Below are 18342 nucleotides of genomic sequence, written 5' to 3' on the forward strand. Positions count from 1 at the left end.
AAAATCAAATAATAATTAATAAAAGTAAGCTAGTGGCCGCGACAGTGATCATTCAAAGGGAAATAAGGCCAAAGATGCTACACATTCCCGAACACCTGGCCACATATTCCTAAAAAATAGATAAAACCGGCAGAAAGTGGAGCGAAAGTAATAAAATAAAATCCCATTTTTTGTTTGTGAACTTAAGCAACCCCAGAGATAAACAAAAACCTATCTTAATATCGCGTGTTTCACCTACAAACCATAAAATATATGATCGAGCCATAATCTTAGCATTCATAAAACTAGTGGCATAGTTACCTGAATTTTGCCAAAAACCCTTTACAATTTAATGTTTCTCCATTTACCGGGTAATTTCTGTTCGTTGCGAAACCTTTTCATTCAAGATATCTTTATTGACACCGTAAAGATTCTCGAATTGCATATCTGCAAACTTTATGATTGCCGACCAGCTAGATAAGTAAAGAAGTGAGCCAAAAAGATACTTTGGCGGGAGAGAATCCGAGTGCCATAACCTAATAACACTTTCAAATTGTAACAGTCAGTCACTCTTTTTTATGCAATAAATTAAAGTCACAGCGAAACAGTCAAAGCGCTTAGACAAAGAGCTTTCAGCACCAGGAAAGCGCCTCGAGTGCAATTAAATAATTGACTCTTGCCAATATAAAATAATAAAAATTCATTTAGAACGTGTGTCTGTTGCAGGCTTTATCGCACCACCAAAACCTCGCACAAGAGGCGGGGTGTTGTGCTGCCATTTAGTTTTGTTTTGTTTTGTTTTCTTTTTTTTTGTTTTGTTTAGGCCAAGTTGGCGGGTAATTGCAGCTCTGACATTTTTGAGTCATGCCAGGCTGCAAATTGCATTGTGTGCCTTTACTTTCCATTTTTGCCACGAGAACAATCGACCAAGCAGCTGCTCATGCGCAACTCGAAAAGCATTGTGGCACGATCTAGAGATCTAGAGACATCCAAAAAGTAAACAAACCTGGAAGTCCACTTAAAAAAGTTGATGGGTAAATACTCTAACTAGAGAGAAGGTGGGTTGTTAAGCAAATTGATGACTCAGGCAAAAAATTTTGGGTATTCCGGATGGCTTTTATATCTAAAATTATTTCCCAATAACTTATCTGATTCATTAGTTAGTTAAGCTTGGCTTATGTGTATTCCTGTGACTCACAGAATATCCATATCGATCACTAAAAAATACTGCCTGGAACAGCTTGTTAACCTGTTTTTTGAGTGTTTAACAAGGCCAATGTCTTGGTTTGTCAACTGGTTTTGAATCAGGAAGAGAATAGTGCGTATTACTTGCACTTTCAAAATTGCTCATCCTGAAAACAGTGAATTAAGCAATGATATTTAGAGAAATGCTGTATTAGAAGTGCAATTTCTACATATATCGGCAAGACAATTGGGGGAAATATTCATGAGAAAGTTTCAAGTTTTATTTGCCAGCCTCCAGAGTGGATAATAAATCAATTTGAGATTCGAGATATCAGGAAAGTTTGCCGCCTTGCAACGGAAACAAATGGTTGGGCGACATACCCGAGGTGTTGTTATGAATGGCCTGCGGCAAAAAGCTAAAAGCTAAAGCCAGACGCTTGGAGACCTTTCCCTGAAAAGGCCAGGAAACTGGTTTGGCAGCCAAAGTGCCAGCGATTTTAGCCTGGCTCTGGCTGCATTTACCAGTTTGATGCAGTTTTGGCTGCATCAAGGCGGCAGCGCCACCTCTCCATTGTTATGTAATGCGTAATCGTCTAAGTCAGTGGGTCAGTGACTTGCCAGCTTGTCTCTTTGGTCTTTTGTATTGTCAGTGTCCAACTGAACCGGTAAGCGATCGTAAATTGCTCTCCATCAATGGCCATAATTGGGGCCTCAAAACTTGACCACTATTTGATGTGTAACCTTAAGTTACACAGCGAGTTAAGTTGAAGGTTAGTGTAACCACATTTCTGATTGATTTGCAGCTGCAGCATGGAAACCACAAGCAACAACAATGACAATGGGTACATGAACCAGGCGTTTGTGGGTTCACTGAACGCCTCAACCATATCGATACCAGGGGCCTACAAGCCCAATGATCCCGCGAATGGCAAGAAGCCCACTCCGGCTGGCTCTTCAGGATTAGGAGCTGCGCCAGGACCTGCAGATGACCAGCCGGGAGTGGAGGCGGGTCAGCAGGGCAAGCAGCGCGCCAGCTGGAACAACGACATCGAGTTCCTCATGTCCTGCATCGCCCTCAGTGTGGGTCTCGGCAACGTCTGGCGATTCCCCTTCACGGCGCTGGAGAACGGCGGCGGCGCCTTCGTGATCCCCTACCTCATTGTCCTGGTCCTGGTGGGCAAGCCCGTGTACTACCTGGAAATGCTGCTGGGCCAGTTCTCCAGTCGCGGCAGTGTGAAGGTCTACGACTTCTCGCCCATCATGAGAGGTGAGTGACTAAATAGAACTGCGGGGGGATTTGTAATTTCTTTAAAAATAAAACTAGCCCAGGATTTTATTAGTAACAGATCGATTTATTTCTTAAATCGTACATTTTGGAGAAAATGGAAAACTAAATCACTTTAAGCTACGAATGTCATTCGATAGGAAGTTTTATAGTAAGTTCAATGATGTATGACATTCAAAACTTGACCAAAATGAGCCGCAAGGCAATAAGTCTGGCTGTTTTGGGCAATTGGCGACCTAAACTAAACATTTCCGGGCGATTTTGAAAAATAAATTTTATGACCAATTTTTTCATTTTTTGTAAGGGGTTACATCATGATTTTTTTGTCAAAAATTTGCAAAATTTAAACTGTTTTGACTGTAAATGCCATTTGATGGGAAATTTTATAGAAAATTCAACGATGTATGACATTCCATATTTTGAGCATTATTTCCCAAGAATTTAGATTTTTGTTGTTAAATTTTTTGCGTTTTTTAAACATTTTCCGCTACATTAAAAGCTTTTTTGAGAAAATTATGGCTTACAAATGTGCTAATTCCCCTTGTAATATGTGCTAAGACATACATTCTAAGTTAGAGGATATTTTTAAAATTGTATAGGCTACTTTGTTTTTTAATTAAACCCAAAGCCTGGAAATTGAAAGTCTAAGGCCCCCAAAGACTCACCCAGTTCAAGGTGATAATCCCGAAACAGTGTAATAAATCAATGGATAACCCCTATCTCTCTTTCTCCACATAGGCATTGGATATGGCCAGGTGCTGGCCACTGGTATCGTGACCACCTACTACGCCACGCTAATGGCCCTGACGCTCCGCTACTTCGTGGACTCGTTCTACCCGACCTTGCCGTGGAGCTACTGCCGAGCGGAATGGGGTCCTGACTGCCTGGACTCGGGTCCGCAGGAGGCCGGTGGCACTAGGTGCCATACTCGAGAGCACGGGAGTGCGCAAGACCTCGGCGGAGTTCTACTTCATGTGAGTGGGTGGCCAGCTGGTGGCCAGCAGGTGTCCAGGCAGTGGCATTCATGTCATCCATTGGTATTGCTTTTTCCCCACAGCAACATCGTTCTGCGCGAGAAGGCGAGCATCGATGACGGCATCGGGTATCCCAGCTGGAGTCTGGCCCTGGCTTTGGCCGTGGCCTGGGTCATCATAGCCGGGATCATGTTCAAGGGGGTGAAGAGTTCCGGCAAGGCCTCCTACTTCCTGGCCCTCTTCCCGTACGTGGTGATGTTCGTGCTGCTGGTCAGAGCACTCAGCCTGCCGGGCGCCTTCGACGGGGTGCTCTACTTCCTGCGGCCGCAGTGGCACAAGCTCCTGGAGCCGCAGGTGTGGTATGCGGCCGTCACCCAGGTGTTCTTCTCGCTGGCCATCTGCTTCGGCAACATCATCATGTACGCCTCCTACAACCGCTTCGGCCACAACATTTACAGGTGAGTGGAGATGACTGCTGTCCATAGTTATTTATTGAGAGATATAAATCAGAAATCAGAGATTGATCAAAAACGAAAGCTTTTATTGACACGATAAAAGGTTCAAAAAGTCTGAAAAATGTTTTAAAACATTCCAGAAAAAGGAGGAAACAATTTTGAAAAGAAGCCAAATAAAAAGCTTGATGATGTTTATAAAAATAAGCTTATATTATAAATGTTCTAATTATTTATTAAGAAATTGTTTATTTTTTACAAGATTTTCATTATTCAAGTTTCTCTGGATTTTCTTTAATATTCTTTAGCGACACATCGCTGGCCTTTTGCTATATATATATATTTTTTTTTGTTTATATTTTTTAAGGTAGTAACCTTATTGTTTACTATTGAATTATTATGTTTGATTTTCTAAAAATGGCTTAACACTTTGATTTTAAGCTAAGAGGTAAATTGTTTTTTGAGCACAATCTTTTGCATTTTGGAAGTATAAAGATAGTTCTTATTTACCCCATTTTCCTGCTCCGTAGGGATGCCAATATCGTGACCACGCTGGACACCTTCACTTCACTGCTGTCCGGCGTGATTATCTTCGGGATTCTGGGCAACCTGGCGCACGAGAACAACACCAGCGACATCGCCAGCGTGGTGAAGGGCGGTCCGGGGCTGGCCTTCATCTCGTACCCCGACGCCATTGCCAAGTTCAAGTTCCTGCCGCAGCTCTTCTCCGTGCTCTTCTTCCTCATGCTCTTCGTGCTGGGCATCGGTAGCAACGTGGGCATGGCCTCCTGCCTGTCCACGGTGATCAAGGACCAGTTCGGGCACCTGCGCAACTGGACGATAGTGGTGGGCATAGCCGTGGTGGGCTACCTGCTGGGCCTGCTCTACCTCACGCCGGGCGGACAGTTCGTGCTCAACCTGCTGGACTACTTCGGGGTGACCTTCGTGGCTCTGGTGCTGGCCATCTTCGAGCTGGTGGCCATCGCCTGGGTGTACGGCGTGAAGCGGCTCTGCCGGGACGTCGAGTTCATGATTGGCATCAAGACGTCGCTGTACTACCGCATCTGCTGGGCGGTGGTCACGCCGCTGCTGATGCTCACCATCCTCGTCTACACGCTGGTGCTGTATGAGCCGCTCAAGTACAATGACTACACCTACCAATCGGGAGTGTACGGTAAGCTGGCAGGATTAGCTATGCCACCCGAATATCCTTCCCTAATTGAATCCCCCTTTTTTTTCGATGACAGTTTTTGGCTGGTGCCTGACTGCCTTCGGCGTGGGTCAGGTGCTGTTCTGGGCCATTCCCGCCGTGCGGCAACAGCCCGCGCACTTGGGCCTCTGGGCCCGCGTCCGCAAGGCCTTTGAGCCGCTGCCCAGCTGGGGACCCGCCGACCCACAGACCCTCAAGCGGTACCAGCTGTTCGTCCAGGAGGGCAACGCCAGCGCCATGTTCCAGCGCAGCAGTATCTGGCACAGAATCTGCGACAATATCTTCGGCTAGCTTTGAATTAGCAGTAAAACTATATACCATTTAAGTCGCTTTACGAGAGGAACCCTTTTTTAGCAATAAAAATCAGTCCCAGCCCCGGGCTTTAGTGCCAAATTAAATGGCAGTTGGAGTTGCCCTCGGGGCGATCGTAGCAAATACAAAGGCAGTGCTCTTAGATATGGCATTTCAAAAGATATGTGCTGAATAAAAGAGTAAAAGACAATGGCCAAAGGCAAGTGTACAGTAACAGAAACCCGTTTATTTATTAGTATGAAAATATTTTACCCTAACTCTATATTTTATATTTTTAAAAGTAAATAAGCTCTTTAGACCACCTTTTAGACCACAAAATCCCCATGAATTATACTTCTGACAAAAAACGTAAACGTATCCATTATCGATTTTATGCTTAAATATAAACTTTTTTACCGAGCTTCCTGTGTCGTAAGAGTACTTTTTTGTGTTCTTTGGGCATCGCTGGTGAGTGCTGGCAACTGGCGCAACTATAAAAGACAAGACAATTGCAGCCGGCGGCACTTTCTGCCCCATTTGGGCCCCCTTTTGCACCCCCTTTTGGCACTCCTCGTGTGTGTTCGCATACGCGCTCTGATTATGCCATAAAGGGTGGAAAGTTCTGATTTTATGATTGAAGGAAAGAGTTTCAGTGGGCTTATGTGTGTGCTGTGCTGTGGGACACTTCCGCATAACATGGGGCGCAAAGTATTAAAGTAATTTGTAGAGAGCAAACAAGGGACTTGGATTCCGCTGGCTGCCTGCTGCGAGGATAAGCATAACATGGTAAAATAGGAGTATATGTATAGGAGTAATAAATCAAGCGGAGGATCGCAGTGTGTACCCATGAAATACCTACGGCTGTCACCTTAATGAAGATGGTCTGCTGGCTTGAACAGTGGATGGCAGCTAACAGTGCGGGTGTGCGTAATTGCACTGATAAAACGCATTTAAGCGGCACAAAGAGCCTCTCACTTACGCTGTCATGGACACACGGCGTATGCGCAACGCCCGTGCGGAAAGCCAATGCATTTCGAGTTATTTGTCAAGCCATTGTGTCATGTTAATGCGTTTTTAATGGCCAAACTTGAACATTCGCACACAGCGCTCGCTTTGTGCTCTTCGTTCGAGGGTTTGTCCATCCAACTTAATTTCATTGTTTTCCAGCACAAGTCAAACATAATGAGACATTATGGCCGCGTCAACTGTTCGTATGCGTAATGGAAATTTATATAACCAGAATGGCGCAGTTGCATAGATCGACTGCAACGAAATTAATTTGTACATAAACGAGCCAGTGATTTCACACCACAAAGGACAGTGAATTGTTTTTTAAATTATTGTTGTTGAGACAGCAGCCAATTAAAGAGTATATTTTTGATAAATGAGTATATGAACATAATTGTAATAAAATGAATCAGGCTGATATATATCTTACCTATTTTACTTAATAAATTCTGCAAAAAAAAAAGGTAAAACCACTGTTGCTAAAAAGCACACTAAAGGATTTTCACTTTATTTCAATTATAAATGAAAGCCTGGTCAATGTCCATTAACATTAAATCTTTGGATTTTCTCTTGATCCGGTTGGTTTTAAAAGCCATGCATTATGAATGAGCTAGTTAAAGTGTTTTAAAGCTTAAAGCATTTCTTGGGGCTTCTGGCTGAGCTTAAACCCGTAACAAAGCTGAATGGAAAGCAAATATTTGGCTTAATTATAATTTACGTTTATTATTGCTGCGATGCGATGATTTATGGCCACGTAATAGCAGCGCAAAATCATAGCCAAGTTCATTGTGTTTGGGTGGAAATCACAACACCAGAGGCGGATATGGATACCCCCCAAAAGGTGGGCAAATAAATCAGCCAACTGAAGTTGAGCGGCAGACGGCAAACAAAAAATGACAGCACAGGTACACGGCGCGGCGTTTACCTTTCACGCACATTTCCCCAAAGTAATCAACGCACACTGGCCGCACACAAAGGCACAAGGATTCGTCCTGTCCTGGCTGGCCAAAATTGGGAGATGGTGGCCACTTGTCGGATGCGGAACCTTTCCACGGGGGAAGCCACCCGGCTGCGATTTAATGGGCCAACAGCCGACAGCGGACTGCTACTTAGGCACACATTAACTTTTGGCCTTTTGTTGGCGAAGAACGCTGCCTTCTCTTATCTTCAGCCAATGACTTGACTAGACACAGCTGCTATTATTGTTTCCCTTTGTTTATTTTCCCTGCCCCTAAATTCTAAATTATTTAAATAAATTAGGCCACTTTCTTTGGGCACCGTCCACAAAACAGATTGCCAGTGATTCAGTTTGAATGGCATTTGGCTGGATTTGTTTGGCACCTTTGGGTTCCTTCCGCCGAAGTGTCTGTCACGGGATGCATGTCTCATTGTTGTAAAAATTTACTGCCAAAGTTTATAGGCCACAAATGGCTACCGAGTGTCCTGAATTTGTACTTAGCATAAAAATGCCGGCCCCAAATGTCCCAATCGCTAAACAATTGCTGGGAATTTACATTTAAATAATGCTAGTATATTTTTATTGCTTGGTAAATCTTTTATTTTTAAGCAAAAAAGATTGCACAAGCACAGGAGTTTTGGAATATTTATATATTTTGTACGTATCTAAATCAATTCAGATTTTAAATTAATTAGTTAAAATATTAAATCCCAAACAAAAACATCATCTAATTACCAATAACAGACAACAGTTTTGTTTAGCATTTATTACAAAAAATGGTGTTAAATAATAAGGAGATAATTGTTCGTCTACGAATTAAACTACAATTAAATTGATGTAAAACAATGTAAATCTAAACTTAAAAAAAACCTATTGATAACTGACTAATTATTCCATAAACGAAATTTAATATAACCTAATTAAAAATTAATTTATAATAAGTAACACTATTAAAGCTTTATAAATTCTAATTTGAATTGAATGTATCGAAAGTGGACTTCAATTAGAAACCGTTGATAACTAGTCCATATTCTGCTCAATTAAATCTAATTAATTATGTTTTTTATAAAATAAACTGCAATAAAAATGTAAAGCTAAACTTGAAAAAAAAACCGATTGATATCTGACTGCTTATTTTATAAACGAAATGAAATATAACCTAATTAAAAATTTATTTATAATAAATAGCACTGCCAAACAGAAAATTATTTTAAGCTTTATCCATTTTAATATGAATTTAATTTGTAATCAAAATGGCTCCAAAAAGAAACTGACGATAATTAAAAACCATTGATAACTAGTCCATACTCAGTTCAATAAAATCTAATTAATTAACTTTTTGGCGACAACAAGTTGCAGCCATTTTTCACGCTCGAGTGGGAAAAAACAGTCCGTGGACAGGCATTCCATCAAACGTTGCCTTGGCGAAGGACACGGCCTCGGATTCGTGTACCTGAACAGTTTGTTATGTCGATGGCCGACGACTCAACGATTCGAAGCCTGGATGTGGATGTGGATGTCAACTACATACATACACAATGTAGTTTTTGGACTGCCGTATTGTGTGTTTCATATTTATGACAGTCTGTCAATGGCAGGAGCCATGGCGAAGGCAAACAAATCATTCGGCAGACAATTCTTATGTACGGATACTTTCACGGCCCGACTCGAGCAGTTTTATTGTTCGCTTGAAGTGGCCGCTCTTCAGCTATCGATTGGCCATTTGACGTGGAGTGGCTCCGATTTTATTAGCTGTTTATAGTGCCAATTAAAGCACAACAATTAAATACGCGAATCGCGTGCATTTCGCGGGCCATAGCATACTTTGTGGGGCGAACAACTCGCTGAATGGGATTTGTTTATTGGTTTACGCTTTTTGCCGCGTTGCCGCACTCTGCCGCCCTCTGCCGCTTGCCTGCTTTTAAGTTATTTATAATTATTTCAGCCAACCACAAGCTCAAAAGCAGTGCCGAGAATAGAGAGACAGGCGAATGACAAAAACCTTGACAACTTTGCAGTTTTGCCAAAGTTTTATGATAAGTTTTTCATCACAAGACGCCAGGCATGTCGTGCCAAGAAACCAAACAGGCATTAGGCCACCAGTCGGGAAAGGGGAAGAAGGCGAGCGGATGGGTCATACCATTGCAAAAACCGACATCACAATGGCTGACTGTCATCCAGGATCCTGGTCTGCACCATGGGTCAAAATGTACCACCAACTGGCACGCCACGGGACACACACTATGGCCATGGCTCCATACACATGGGCAGCCCCTTAAATTGCCAACTCATTTGCCGAGTTTCGACAGGGATCCGTGGTCATGGCAGCCACCTCTGGCACAATTAAAATGAAATACCTTTTCTTAGACGCATTGCTTGCCAAGAGGTGAGGTTTTATCCTCGTTGGGAAGAAAAGCAGATTTTATAAATTAAATGCAGACATTTTGTCTACAAACGATTTAAGTAAAATCATCTACAATCACACAAAAAAAAAAACGAAAAGTTTAGTTTTAGTTTTTTTAAACTACAGACAATAATAAGGTATAAGTATTAATTCTATACTAAATAATATAACGTGTATACTATTTAGTTACATTTCTATACCGAAAACTCTAAAAATGTAGTCTAAGGTCTTATTCTTAAACCAGAAAAGCTTTATTTTGATATTCGTGGTACTACATTTTGAATAACAAATAGTTTCAAATTCATTTAACAACAGTTTAGTTTCTATGACAAATTTTTATTTTATGTGCAATCACATTCTGCGGAATATTTTCACATTGCTCGTAGGCATATCAAACGCTTTGTTTAACAAATAAATTGCTTTTTAAATCAAATAACTAACTGATATTGTAAAACTGATTTTAAAAAATTAAATCCGAAAAATTTGTCTAAATAAAAAGTATTAAAAAGAAAAAATCAATAAAATGTTTCTCTTAACCCTGATTATTTTTAAGGTTTATGTAAGTGTATGCACTTTATTTCACATAAAAGTCAACTGATATAAAAAAGTCTAAAATAATATTTTCGAGTTCAATCATAGATATTTTTCAAAGAAGTGCCTTTGATTAAGTTGTCTTTTGCCGTATACACTTTACTTATTAAGCTGATGTCAAGCGTTTGATTAAAACCAATTTCCCTCGCAATTATAAATATTATTTCAAGAAAGAGCATATTCCAGTATTTTTGCTTTTAATGACCCTGCGTCCACAGTGCCCACATTGAGGAATCAGAGGCGACAGGCCAGACGGGCTAAGGCCGCAATGCCAGTGGAATGAAGAGCGGTCTGGAGCAGTGAAAAGAAATGTCGCCGGATGTCGTCAACGCAGCGTCAACGACAGCGGCTGTTGGTTGGTCCGCAGCAAAAATGGGAAAACCACAGATGGCAGCTGGCAGGAAAATGGTAGAAAAAATAAGTAAAGAATGGGGAGCCAAGGAAAGGGGCCAAAGTTTGTGACGAACTTCATGGACTTGTTTAACACGTGTAGTTGGCACAACAGCTAGGCCAAATCAACAGACGAAACTTTAAACTTTAAGACCCGCTCGTTAATTAGGAGTCGGAAATCAAATTACTGCCTGCAATTCCACTGCCTTGGCTAATTTAATTCCAGGAAAATCTAGCAAATGTCCGGCGGCACTCAAGAAACCCAATAAACCCCTTTCAAATGCTCCACTACTTAAACTTTGGCACATGCATCAAATCTTTCCATCTAAATGGGCCAACTTCCGAGTCAAGTGGATTTATCTTTCAGCAAATAAAGTTGGCACTGCCCGGGGATGTTGATTCCGGGTAGGGGCAAACTCCCTGTAACTATGTCTTGGTTTTAAGCTCCTCCCGGGAACTCGGGCATAATTTCTAGTACATTAAACCCTGGCTGAAAACTGCCGTCTCGAGTCGAAAAGTTGTGCGGCATCCGCATCAACATTCATGCGTGCACAAGGCCGGAAATGTTTATTAGATTTAACCGCAGCCCGCTCACCATGTCGTATGCGTAATGTCCTGCTGACCTTGCGTAGTTTATGGCGCCGCTTCCTGCTCTCATCAAAATTACAATGGCGCCGCTTCGGGGAGCAGGATGGATGACATGCGGCTCCAGGTGAGTGTCCCTCGCTTTCAGCAGTTAAATTTTTCCTCATCACTCAATTTATCATCCGGCGTTGGCCGACAGAAATAAAATGTTTCCCCATTTTATTTTCCCTCATTTTTTTCTGGTTCGCTCCCGTGGAAATGTCAATTTAAGCTCGGTTTTGTCTTAATTATGTGAGCTGTTTTTTTGGCACTCGCCCCGCTGGAATTTATTTATTTAAGCAACGACAACATCAAGGAGATGGCTTTTTGCATCGAATTACAATGATGCTTGGATGAATTATCTGCGAAATTGATTGATGATGGTGTCACAAGCAAATGTACAGATATTTATTGTGTTGTATATATCACCTGGTGAATCAGGAAAATCATTTACTTAAGCCAAGTCACAAAGGACGTCTTGACAGCACAGCAAAAAAAACACTTTCAGTTAAATACGTTCGGCATTTTGACTTTAATATGGAAATTTAAAGGAAAAACAAATGGAACATTCAGCATAAAAAGTGGAGAAATACTTGTAGGTTTTGCTAAACTTAAAACCACTCGGTTCCTCGTTAAAGTTTTTTTTTGGTTTTCCCTCTGCCATCATTATCATTCGTCATTTTAAGCCACCAATATAAAAAAGGCAAAAGTAAATATGCGGAGAAAATAACGTAACAAATGATTTTCCAAGGGTTTTGCAGCGATCATACGAAAACATTTAAATTAAATGAAAACAATGTTTTTCCGTCCGATTGCAAATCCATGGCAAAAACCCCACAGATAAGCAAACAGCTAGAACAAACAGCAACTGGGGACTTAGACGAAGCAAACAGGCAAAGTGAAGGTTAAACAAAGGGGGAAAATGGAAAATGGGCGAAACAGCCGCAGAAACAATTTATTATTTGTGAATTCCCCTCCCGGAAAGAAGAGCGAAGTGCCAATATGCAGGTTTGCCTCTACGAGCTTGAATAAATAATGAAATCGGTAAGCAAGCGGGCCAAGATGCTAAAAGTTAAGAGCTGAGGCTTCGGCACAGTCAAATGGCCAAATGGCCACAATATTGACTGGATCCGGGCCAGCAAACAAATCTGAATAGACTGACTGTCAGAGTGCCAAGATATTTGACCAGCAAAGCCACAGGACACACGAATGGGTGATGTGCTTCATCCGTCATCTTGGAGGTCAAAGGGTAAGGCGGCCCGAATTTAAGCTGCGAAATCTGCCACTTCTTGTGCAGTTTCTCAATCGTATTTAAGCACTGGCCAGTGGCCAAAAGCCATGGCCACCGACCTTTTTCGGCGCCCCGAACCTGATAGAATATGAAAAACTGCGGCTGCTGTGGGGGGAAATCATACGGCAACACCAAGAGCTCAAGCCACTTGGCCTTTGGGAGTTTATGGAAGAGCTTAGCAAACAAAATTATATTCAATTTCCTTTAATGGCCACCATAAAATAGCAGTCAGCAAAAGTAAAGCCGACCAAAAGCCGCCACAAAAAAAGTAGGCGTTGCGCCGCGAACTTCCAAGGCAGAAAAATCAGGACGCGAGCAGTTATCCTCCATCCTTGGCGCTTTTTGTTAGGTAAGCAACTTGTTTGAAGCACTTTCAGTACTTCACAATGGATTATGTTTGGATGTATGTTTATCACAAGATATGAATATTCCATTTGGCCAGGCCATCAGCCAGCAGCAGCTGCCGTCGTTTGGGCCGTGTGAAAACGATTAAGCATACGCCACGGTGTCCGCTCCATTTGCTACAATTTGCCACGGCGACTTGCCTGCCAACCAAATTGTTTCGGCGACATAAATGCCACACAGAGAGTGCTACCGAAATAATAAAAAAAATATTTGTGCTTCTTCTATTTCAAGCAGGGACCGCAAAGAACTCCTATGAAAATGAAAAGAATCATAGGATATAAAAAGTGTCTTCTTAAAAGAGGAGGCCACGGAACACTTCTTACTGATTTATTTTTTTACTTTTATTTAACAATAATAGTTATTTTATGATTTTTGATGTATTTATCCTTTCTTATTGATGTTTTACAAGCAAATATTCTGTACATTACACAATATTAGGAAACTTATAATGTTAAAATAATATATACACTTGTGAGATTAATAAACTCTTTATTTTCCACTTAAAACATTTAACCCTTAAAATATATTTTTCTTATCTCCTGAATAAATCTTGTTAACGAAAAATACTTGAATGCAAAGCTTGTTAGCCAATTTAATAAGCTTAAAGCAAACAGGTCACGTCCACATTGAACTAAACCAATTGCATATTTAAGATGCTAAGCCCGAATAAATAATAATCTCCTCTAATTTGAGATCTCAATCAGATCGTTCAGTTTTTACATTTTAGAGGAGGTTACCCTTTTTTCAACAGCTAAGCCAAAAACCTTTAGAATTTAAAGCAGAACTTAAATATATAATTCCGTCTTCATTTTTATAGAGTTAAAAACTATTGATTAAATGTTTTTGACTGCAAAGCTCTATTGCTAAGAAATTCACAAGTTAATAAAATGAAAAGTATACACTTTTCACAAAAATATCATAGAAATGTGCAAGAATACAAAACGGCTGTGGGTGACTAAAATTTAACAGTCTTTACCTGTGTATATTCCAGTGGCTTAAAAATGTAATCAAGCATCTTTATGAAGTTTTCAAATCAACCTAAAAGGAGCCTTTTAAAGGACTCATTTTGCAAAGGAGGCAGGAAGGAGTAGAGCTTTAACTATGCTATTGCCCAAACGCCGAGCTCTTAAGCTTTGTGTAGGAGACAACATAATCCAATAGATAGAGTCAACAAAGGGGAATGTTTACTATTAGGTTTATCGCCAGCTAAACCAGACGCAGAATGGGCCAGTTTAATGCGAGCCGTTCGCATTTTATGGTCCATTTCCAGCTGCAAGCCAAGCCTGAAGTCCGGAACCGTTAATACATCAAACTCAAGCATCGTGACAGCCAACTTGCCGCTTTCTTATCCAGCTTTTGCGGCTTCCAGATAGCGACACTTGTCCGAATCCGAATGAGAATACGACTGAGAATGAGGGCAGAATCCGCTTCACAGACTTAGACAATTCGATTGACATGAAATGAATTGTGAAATTAAACAGACTGCACAATGACAGCCGCAGAAAGGCAAATCGTGGTGGCTGAAAAGGATTCCCGAATGGGGCCACAAATTGCTAAGTGATTTCGCAGAAAGGCTGAAAAGAGAAATAGCAGCCTGCCAGTTGCCTGGCAATAAAGATGGTGCTTAAAAAGTCAACAGCAAGGAGCATTAAACCGTGTGAGAACGGTTCGAAATTGTCCTTGATTTTCTGTTATTTTTGCGGGCTCTAAAGGAATCAACGACTATTTGTTGACACCATAAATATGGAGGAGAATCTGCATTTATGGTAACTTACCCAAGCGTTTTGAAGAGCCAGAACAAAGCTAAAGCCATTGGGCAATTAGCGAACTTGTGCGGCAAAAAGAGATTTTTCCGATTGCATGGAAAACTATTCACGCGCGAGCCTTAATCAAAAAGCATTTGAATTTGAATCTGAATCTGAAACTGAATTCGAATCGCATACAAATCGCACTGACACACACTCTGCACTATGCACTATGCACTATGCACACACTGCACCAACAAATATCAATCAACAATTGCGCCGCCCGAAAGCATGCAACAATTTCTATTTTTCCGTTTCCTTTGTGCCGGGCCACGCGGCGTATGAGCAATCAATTTGCATCGAGTTCAACACGCACTGCTTCAATAATTCAAAAGACCGTTACGCCAGTTCAGTATGGGAATCGGACTCTATATGTTTGGCTTCAATGTGGGCCCCCAAATTGCGGAGCCAAGCGTCTGGTTAGCCAGCCGACGTCGCACTGGGGCTTAACTTGGGCCAGCACCTCGCTTTTGGAGGAATATTCACTGGCCCAAATGGGTTCCACTCGAATCGGCGCCTGCGCAGTGTCCGCCCCCATGGATGTCATTTGAAAAACATTGTAGCCGTTTTTCAATGGCCCGAAAATGCAGGCCATTGCTAGCTTTGCGTGGCACAGTCGCTGCAATCGGAGATTTCAATTATGCATTACGTCCCTTTCAAGTGATCCAGGTGGTGGTGGGAGGTCCGGTCCTTGTCCTTGTGTCTGGTCTGCTATTCCTGGGAAATTGCAGGCGTCTTAAGCCGCTGCCTGCTGAGAACTCTCGGAGGGCAAAAAGTGTCCATGGCAATCACTTCGCCCTCGGCAAATAGCAAAACACGTTACAGTCTTAAGACGGTTAGCAGACGAACACACTGAGTTTGGCCAGAAAAACGTGTGTGCATGCACCTTACCTGTAAGCACATCTATCCAATCCCCTAAAATCAAGACATTAAATTCAAAATCTGTTGGCACTTAAGTCTAGGAAAAACATAGTGAAAAAGTTTTCCTTAAACAGATAAAATACATAATAATAATTTTATAAAAAATCTGCCTTTCTAACATGCGCTTTTCTTTTCGACACGATAAAAGGCAATTTACTCTCTGAATATTTATTTATTCGCTAACCATTTCATGTTGTTTCTGGCTACTATTATAGGTCATATTTTCTTAAAAATCCTATATAGTCTTAAATGAATGTAACAGTAGCCAGTAAATACCATGATATGTTTGATGAGTAAATAAATAAATTTACAAAAAAAAGGTAACAATCTATAAACAATCTGTATGTTGTCCATATTATTGAAAAATAATGGACCTCATAGAACTCGTAATAATGGCCAATCGATTAGACAAAAAATGTATTTTGTTCAAGCTGCTTAAAACAGTGATCAAAAGATGAAGTGAAATTTTATGAAAGCGGATTATAATCAAAAGTTTGAGACATCAACAATCAAAAACAGCTACACAGTTATTTTGAGAATTTTGCATTTTCAATTATTTTCTTTTGAAAAAACAGCTTACAAATTCCGCACTCCAAGCTTTCAGTTATTCCATTCCATTTCGCTGGCAATCTGTGGCATTAATCGAATGCCTTTATTTGTAGATGGCAAGAGTTATTTGTAGGAGTGGCCTGCCTTTACCTTTGCCGCGGTTCAATGAAAAGCATAAAATGCGTGCACAGTTGGCGACACAGTCTGCCTAAATGCAATTTCACTTGGGTCCATTATTGCCATGCCTTCGCTGATCCAATTTATATGTATATTATTACAAGGGCCGGAGGAAATGGGCGACGGAAGTAATTGAATTGGGTGAAACGAGTTAAGAGGCGATTGCCGGCAATTGCAACGCTCGATTTATTTTCTAACATTGTAAACAGAATTTACATGGCATCGGGGACTTCTTGGCCTGCATCTTCAACCATAAATCCTCGGCTGGTCAACTGTTTCGCTTCATGAGTTAACTGGCTAACTGAGAGCCAATGGATGAATACCATTGCAGGTTCTGCTAATTATGAACCTCGTTAGGCGGACAGACGACCCTGCTGGTATCTCTTCTTTTTTCACTGGCATAACCCATAACCAGGTGACTACATCAACATCGGGCTGGCCAACAAGCATAATTAATGAGCTTGGGCATAAATCACCGGCAGGCCAATCAAAGTTGTCTCAATGCCCATACGTCAGGGATTTGGCAGGAATTTATCGCATCATGCAATTGCGTTGGAAGGCCTCATCTTCACCAAACCGCTTGGCAATTGAACAGATTTGCCTGATCTGCAATTAATAATCCCCCCAAACAAATGGAATGCCCAAATTTGCTAAGACCCTTCACATGCCCTCCAATTCCGATTCCGACTTCGATTCAGATGCCGTAAGCCAATTATTCGGCTGAGGCTTTTAGGGCCACTTGTCGTTGCACCTTGGCTTTCATGGCACGTCTGTTGCAACATTTTTTCTCCCTCCTTTCGGACTGACGTTCGACTTTATTTGCGTCTTCTGCGACACGCGCCACTGGCTCAAATTGAGCACCGAGCCAATTGTTCCGCACCCATACCCCTACTCCTCCGTCACTTTTAGCCCTCTTTACATGTCCGTTCAGCTGACAATTACAACGCATTCGGTGCTGTAACTGTCGCTCGCCGTTGTTGTGCTATTTTCCCGGTTTTGGGGTATGCTCGATTTTCAAAAGGGATTCCCAATAAAGTACTTTCCTAAAAACACTTCTCCAAATTCCAGAAACAATGCATAATTTTAAAAATAAACTATTAACAAATAAGCCGTAAAGCAATGATTTCTCAATGTAATGATAATTTTTGACTTCATGTCATGTTTGTTTAACCCCAAACTATTGCCCAAATATTATCGGCCATTACAAAAATAAAGAAAAAAAGTTTACATTCATTTGTTTTTTATGGTTTAACAGCCCATATTCCTGAACAACCCCTTTTCCAAAGTAAGCATTAACATAAATTGTGTTTTTAAAAAATTTGAAGTCTTGATAACTTTCTGTGCCTTGGAACGAACTGAAACCTTAAAATGTCATTCAGAAAACGACCATTGAACATATAAAGTCATTTGTCTGTATGCACACCAATTGTTCAAGGACTACATTGCATGAATTGAATATAATGTTTACGTCTAGTAGAAGAAAATATATTCGTACTTTAATATTTTTGTATATGCAAGTTCCTGTCTTTGTCCTTTAATAAATCGAATATTTCACCCTGTATATTATATATAAACATAATAAAATATATACATTTTTCTAAGTCAAACGCACATTCTCTAGACTTCAAGTGAATATTACTGAGTACTTCTCAGTCGAGGCCCTTGACTTTAGCTTGTGTACTGGTTTTAGTTGATGCTCGTCGAGGTGGTTTATTTAGCATGCAGCTGGCAAGACGCGCGTCAACGTCCATTGAGTTCCCCACGGATCTAATGGCTTCATAGCGATAAAATGCTCGGTACGTGTGTGAGTGTTGGTGTGAGTGTGTGTGTGTGTGACGAAGGG

At 41.1% G+C, this 18342-nt stretch overlaps 1 protein-coding gene across 1 annotated transcript; it reads left to right on the forward strand.

Moving 5' to 3' along the window:
- Window positions 1-17: 17 nt before the first annotated feature.
- Window positions 18-5526, forward strand: LOC128256430 (sodium-dependent nutrient amino acid transporter 1). Its single transcript, XM_052986783.1, is given in 7 exon segments — window positions 18-147; window positions 1968-2431; window positions 3188-3357; window positions 3359-3423; window positions 3507-3881; window positions 4406-5049; window positions 5123-5526. Coding segments are annotated over 6 exon segments (1965 nt in total). The 5' UTR covers window positions 18-147; window positions 1968-1974; the 3' UTR covers window positions 5377-5526.
- The last annotated feature ends 12816 nt before the right edge of the window (window positions 5527-18342 follow it).

Source organism: Drosophila gunungcola (assembly GCF_025200985.1).
Source record: "Drosophila gunungcola strain Sukarami chromosome 2R unlocalized genomic scaffold, Dgunungcola_SK_2 000020F, whole genome shotgun sequence".
In the NCBI taxonomy this organism is placed as follows: domain Eukaryota; kingdom Metazoa; phylum Arthropoda; class Insecta; order Diptera; family Drosophilidae; genus Drosophila; species Drosophila gunungcola.